This window comes from Schistosoma haematobium, assembly GCF_000699445.3.
Source record: "Schistosoma haematobium chromosome Unknown HiC_scaffold_198, whole genome shotgun sequence".
Taxonomy (NCBI): domain Eukaryota; kingdom Metazoa; phylum Platyhelminthes; class Trematoda; order Strigeidida; family Schistosomatidae; genus Schistosoma; species Schistosoma haematobium.
In genome coordinates, this window is record NW_026137044.1 from 1 (window position 1) to 6,858 (window position 6,858).

A 6,858-nucleotide genomic window follows, 5' to 3' on the forward strand; every position below is an offset into this window, starting at 1 on the left:
AAACTCGCCTTAGTAATAGAGATTTATTGACTAGAATGATGTGATCCGTGATGTTTTTCGTCTCCTCCAATTAGTTTAGCTAAACAGTTATTTTTCGCAAAAAACTTCACAACCAGTAAATGTATGATCAAATTGAGCAGAAGGCAATGCGCTAATATTAATAATATATGTACATATAATATATAATAATATGTGATAAGTTAAATGTACTTTAAATTTACAATTAACTGTGATGAAGCTACCATTTAGACCCCTTGAATACTGACACACTTTAGTATTTGTAAATCTTGAAAATATAGTTTCTCTTACCCAACTTACAATTATGCTAGCATACTTTAATAAATCCAAAACCGCTGATAATTTCATAACTATTTGTCTAGCACTTACTGACTCTGAATAAATTTAATATAGGCTCCATATGAAAGTAGCTCGTTCATTAATAAGCACAAATGAATAAACCCATCAATAGTGCATTTTGGTATCCCAAATATACCCTGTTGAGGTCCTCCAATAGAAACAACTGTGCCGACTTTCGATAAGTTGCATTTTTGAACTAACGCTCTAACAAATAATCCACCCTGTGATATACCAATCATGTGTAGACCATTAGATAGGTTTTTATCTTCATGTATCATACGACAAACATAATCCAGTTGATCATTGATCGGCATAAAATATGTATCTTCAATATCCTACAAAGAGGGCAAAAAATAAGTGCCGAAGAAGTAAAATCAAAGTCAATAAAAACCGCCAAAAAGTAGATAGAATTATCATCTTGGTACTGAATAAGTTGCACATAATAAAGCGGTATATATAAAAATTATAAGTTTACAGTGGATGTATAAGTGGCCCAGTTCGGCAGAGGGGAGTTATCAGACGAGATCAAGATATGAAAATGTTTGGCGGTTATCTGTGTTCACTGTTTGATTCGCAATCTAATAATCTGTATGAAGAATTATGCTCATATTTCATCGCTTTCGCAACAACCTGTGTTCAATAGGATGTAGAACCACAAATACATCTTTCAAATGACCAACACTGAAATCGTTAGATTCAAGCAATAGCCTAGATCTTGAAAAAGGCTATTCTTCCAGACCATTTGATGTTTTGGTCCAGTTTCTATAATTTTTCTTTTCACAACTTCAAAGCGCTCTATTAAGTCTTTGGTTTTGGTGATCTGGAATTTATTTGGACTTTAAAAATGACGTATATATGACCACAGTTTTTCTTTTGATTTATTTAAAATAGAAGCTTATTAGATCATAATACCGGACCGAAAATTATGTTTACTGAAAATGAACAAATCAGAAACAAAGATTAACTAACACTTCATATTTGGTGTTCACTTTCCGCTGAATTATTAATTTTCTAGCTGCACATACACAACAGTATTATTTAAGTAATACCAATACTTGCATATACCGACTTTTAACCTATTACAACTTATATGAGGTTTTTTTTCTTATCCTCAACGAATAGTTTAAACTATACACTTCAGTTATCTGGGAATATAATGATTCATCAAATGGTGTGTGTGAATTTTGGATCAAATTAAATGAGATGATTTTTTCTATAAAAACCTACGTAAAAAGTCAAATTTCATAATCATCAGAAAATCTGTAGATACATTTGATCTCGTCAAAATCATTTTTACAAGAATCTGTTTAAAAACTTATTTGAAACCCAACATTTTCATACTTCATCAGTAGTTTGCTGTGTGTTTCCTTTCTGCCTACAACTTTGTTGTGCAGAATTTGTATTTGAAATGTAGCATTTTTATAAGGGGTTTTAACCACGACTTAGAACGCCTTGATTTGATTCGTAACTAATATCCTGTTAACGAAAATCGAAGATCACTGATTTCGCCATGATAAGCTGCTGTCAGGACGTCATGAATTTGGAAAGTCATTCGAATTTGCAATATAAAAAATATAGAACGATAATTATCCAGAGTTATGCGCTTAAAATGTATTATTCGTCTCAAAAGCTAAGTAGCACCACGGGGTAAGCAAGCTTTTAATAATAGCAACTTATACTTGTAATTCTCTACTCTGAATGTAGTTTTTTCAATTTCGTTTGAATGGAAAATGTCTCAAAGATTTAATCAGTCATCTTTCCCATAAACTGGATATGATCTTAAAGTGTAACTGCGAACAAATTTACTGACGAAAAAATCTTGGCTACATTTATCTGCCCAGTAATAGATGAAAATTGATTACATTCCTTTTGCTACTGGCAGATGTCTAAATCAATCTGACGAAACGATTGTGTGTGAGACACAAAATCACCAGCAAAGCTTTTTTCCATTTTATCAATATTAAGTTGTATTATAAGTAGTAGTATACTCAATTCCCAGGTCACAGATTATTTTAAAGTTAACAACAAACACCAGAAAGATAACAACACAGTAGTTTGTCACGTTTTTGGAACTGTTCAGCTAGTATATGATCTTTAGTTCCGAATGTTTTAATAGCATAAAGATTTCTTTCTTAAAGCTATTATCATTTGTTCTCCCAACAGAGAAAGACTTCAGAAAACTTAGAAGCACTGAAAATCTATATCCCCTCAACGAAAGCTATTTTTTAAAATACTAAGTTGCCACTTAGCGGTTTGCATTCTTAGCTTTAGTAGACTTGGTACTCTGTGTTATATACATTTTGATAAGGTGCATATAATAAACACTTCATATGATAAATTACTGTTCTGATAAGTTATTCAGAAACACATATTTACAGACAAAAGTTCATTCACCTGAATTACTGAGTTGCTGGTGGTAATGCATTTTACATATGTTCCAGGTATTTCGTCTTGTATCGCTTTAGCTAGCTTCAGTATACCCATACCCGTTCCTCTATCGCCTTCAAAATAAGCGAGCCGAGTAAAGTAACAAACCCATCCCGTGCCAGATAATAACGGGCAACTTTTCTGTTGAGGTACATGACAACTTTGAAATCAGTAAAACCCACGTTAACAGAAGGTACATAACAAACATGTTCTGACCTAGAGCCAATAATCAATATATTTGTCACGAGTTTATGCAAAACGTTAGGTGTCTGTGCTCGCTTCTTGTTGTTTCAGTATAGTTCCAGGTATTGGATAATGTCCAGTGTGTAGTAGTTTAGCCACTTAACTGCAATAATTCTAGTTGGTTTGGTAGTTGTTTGTGGATTTGTATATCTTGAAATTCGATTGAGTGCGTTTTTCTCTGAGCTCTATGAACTCTGGATACTAGCAGCCATCACATTACCAGGTAGGAGGTTGATTGATCGCAATGCGAAAAGGGAAAGTGATGGTAAATGTGCTAATAGATTACGACAGTCCTAATTATAAATAAATAATTTGCTTAATATGTATTATGTGAGGAGATAGAATAGAAAGAATAAGAGGGGAACTGAGATAGTAATGACAGGTATAGAAACAACTTGTTGATATGAATCATAAACAGCAGTAGGTGAGCTGTGATACATGCATCAGCTGATCCGAGAGAGAAATCGCAATCTATGAGTGAGTACGTGTTTATCAAGTCTCCACCTAAGCCTATCCACTGAGGGTGCTGTGGTCACTTCAGCTAGGAGAGCATTCCAAATGGTTGCAACCCTTAATGAGAAAAGTGAGAGCATAATTAAGTGTTCGTTCTTTGACGTTCGGTCTTTTGAGTGGTATCTTGAGCAGAGTGGTGGTGATTTTCTATTAATGTGCTGGTGTTGGGGTAACTCGGAGTATTTAATATTTTGTATACCGATATCAATTTACTTCTTATTCTCCTACAGCTGGGTGAGGAAATTCTCAAATGCTTGAGTCTGTCTTCATAAGATTTATGCTTCCACACTATTACTCACTTGGTTGCTCAAACCTATACTTGGTGTAAGAGATTTACATCTATTTTGAAGGGAAAGAACGCAGTGGTATTGTGAACTTCAAGGTGGGGCATATCGTATGTTTTAGACAGTATTGAGAACAACTGTGTGGTGAATGTGCGTAGTTATCTATGCATTTCGTGGAGAGTTGCATTTGGCTTGGCCTCATCGATCTTGGCTTCAAGCTCCAGATCACTCTCTGAATAAGCAATTCGGAACGGACTCGATGAGTAGTGTAAGTGCGTTATGTCAAATGAGTAAAACCGTTTATGAAATGACGGTTTAACAGGTTAAGCTTTAACATATCATCTACTACACACTCCTCTGTTATTACAAGGTCCGTCAGAAGCCCAAGTGATTCGTTTTCCCTCTTACTGGGCCTCTATAGTATTCTAATTGTCGTATGAATTAGGAATTCCAGGATTAACGCAATTGAATTAAGAAGACACAGGCACAACGAATGTACTGTATTTAGAATTCGAAATCAAACATTCAACCAGTACAAAGGTATCATTGGTTCATTCAAACACCACATCCGCCACAGCTTAAATTGGAGTCTAGGTGTTTGTAATCAATCGTACGTCTTCTTCTCAAATTCATCCTGAGTCTGTCTGACATTGTATTGGATAAGGATTCTGTATTATCTAGAATATGCTCATTAGCATTAGAATTAACAATCGAAATTGGAACTGACTCACCTGGTTCCTGAAATTGTATTTGATCCACATGTCGACTGTGTGTACTTAAGTTATCGATGTCTAGAATTCGCACCATCGATTTTCCGACATTCTTCAGAACAATACCCGTAGATGGTCGAAGATCATTTCCTCGATAGTATGTAACTTCTGCAGACTCCAGACATCTCATATTCGACCGAAGAATTCTTCCTTTCAATAGCTTCGCTGGAGTCTCCTTCGTCACCGAATGTTTGGCATTTCTATATTGCAATAGAAAGGTATCTACTCCCTTCTCCAGCTCATTAAGTGTTGAGGGGCTATAGAATCAATAGCAGTCTTTAATGTCCTAACAAAATTCTCTGCCTGACTATTAGAACACGGATGGCTGGGAGCAGTAAATAGATGTTTGCACCCTATACCGTTCAACCAGGTAGTGACTGCATCTGCAGCAAAATGTGAGCCATTATCAGTCACCAACACCAAGGGAACACCTTCTCGACTAAACACCTTTCTTAATGCTTGTATTGTGAGATCAGAATTTGGTGAAGTTGTGAAAAACTTCAGGCCACTTTGAAAAAGAATCAATGACTACTAGTGCGTAGTATTTACCAAGAAATGGTCCACAATAGTCAGCATGAATCCTCTGACAGGCCTCAGACGATACTGGCCATGGCACCCACTTCGAAGGATGTTTTTTCAACTGATGACATTTCTCACAATTGTTTGCCGTACGACATATATCTGCATTTATCTCTGGCCACCAGCATGTGAGCCTTGCCAAGGACTTCATTTTCTCAACACCTAAATGACCACTATGAAGATCTTCAAGAACAGATTTACGCAATGAAGGAGGAATGACAACACGATCATTTAAACACAGAATACCATCAGGAGTAGTAGATAACTCATCCCGCTTTGAAAAATAGATAGGAAATCTCCGTTTCAAATTAGCATTCCAACCTTTCCTTATAGCACTGAGTATACATCCAAAATATCTCTAATGAGATCTGAACGTCTCACTGGTAAAGGTTGCACTAACAAACAATCCGAAGTATTAATAGGTTTATCTTGTAATGACTGTCGAGAAATGTAATCAACATGTTGAATCTGTTTGGCACTTCTTTGCTGAACCGTATAGTCATATGCACTCAAAGCAATACTCCATCGCTGAACCATAGCTGCTGAGGAACGTGCTAAGGATTTTTCGGGATGATAAATAAACTTTAAAGCTTCATGATCAGTAACAATAGTGAATTTCTTTCCGAATAAATATTTATGAAGTCTTTTAACAGCCCAAAACACAGCTAATGCTTCTCGCTGAGTCTGTGAATAACCTTGTTCAGTAACAGTAAGTTTGCGTGAAACACAAATAACTGGTCTACCTTCCTGTTCCAAAACTGCACCAATTCCCACAGGTGATGCATCAGTAATAAGCACAAAATGTACATTAGGGAGTACGTTCGAAGAACAGCATCACTTTGGAGAAACTTCAGCAGACTTCGTAAGCATGACTCTTGTTCCTCACTCCATTTGAATGAATTGGATGTTAAAATATTAAATAAACAATTTGCACGACAAGAAAAATTAGGAATAAAACGGGAATAGTATTGAAGAGTACCCACTAGTGAACGTAATTCTGTAAGATTTTTCGGAGACGGTGCATTAGTCAGTGGAGCTAGTCGTTTCATATCTGGTCTAAAACCATTACCATCAACTAGGTTTCCAAGGCATTCAAAACTAGATACACAAAATGAACACTTATTTGGATTCACTGTAATATTCTTTTCAATTAAACGACGCAATAAAGCAATAAGTCTCTGGTCATGAACTACCTTATTAGAGCCATGAACAATGAGATCATCTTGATAAACTTCAACACCTTCAAGATCACTAACTACTTTATTCATAACTTCCTGAAATATGGATGGAGAACAACTTAGACCAAATGGAAGGAAATTGTATTTGAACAGACCAAAAGGAGTGTTAATTGTCGTCAAAATTGATGAAGATTCATCTAAAGGAATTTGAAGATAAGCATCTTTTAGGTCAACTTTCGAGGACACTTTAGAACCATGAAGTCGATTTAGAATATCTTCAGCTTCTACCGTCGTGCACGTTCGCTTCAACAAACGGGAGTTCAGAGTTAATCTATAGTCACCGCAAATTCTAGGGGTCTTGCCGTCTGACTTCAGTGGCGTAACGATAGGAGTACCGCATACTGAAGACTGAATTGGTTCAATTATGCCTTTCACACACAAATCGTTTAATGTCTTATGTACTGCTTCTCGAAGACCATAAGGAATTATTCGTCTTTTAAGAAAGAC

General features: G+C 35.9%; 1 protein-coding gene across 2 annotated transcripts; it reads right to left on the reverse strand.

The window, feature by feature from the left end:
* Nucleotides 1–3: 3 nt before the first annotated feature.
* Nucleotides 4–3,364, reverse strand: PPT1_1 (Palmitoyl-protein thioesterase 1). Of its 2 annotated transcripts, none has more exons than XM_051210124.1 (3): nt 2,893–3,364; nt 2,752–2,851; nt 4–692 (listed from the first exon to the last, which is right to left on the reverse strand). In XM_051210124.1, exons 1-3 carry the CDS (start codon nt 2,937–2,939, stop codon nt 384–386), a joined length of 456 nt encoding a protein of 151 aa, XP_051064084.1. In that variant the 5' UTR covers nt 2,940–3,364; the 3' UTR covers nt 4–383. The 2 variants fall into 2 exon arrangements, with proteins under 2 accessions (XP_051064084.1, XP_051064083.1); XM_051210123.1 differs by having other exon boundaries at nt 2,752–2,858.
* Between the last annotated feature and the right edge of the window lie 3,494 nt (nt 3,365–6,858).

Coding starts and splice junctions, on each gene's coding strand:
- PPT1_1 (XM_051210123.1), bottom strand. CDS start 2,992: ATGTTTGTTATGTACCTTCTGTTAACGTGGGTTTTACTGATTTCAAAG. Junction 2,859..2,892: donor TATTATCTGGCACGGGATGG/GTTTGTTACTTT, acceptor CTTATTTTGAAG/GCGATAGAGGAACGGGTATG. Junction 693..2,751: donor CCAGCAACTCAGTAATTCAG/GTGAATGAACTT, acceptor CCCTCTTTGTAG/GATATTGAAGATACATATTT.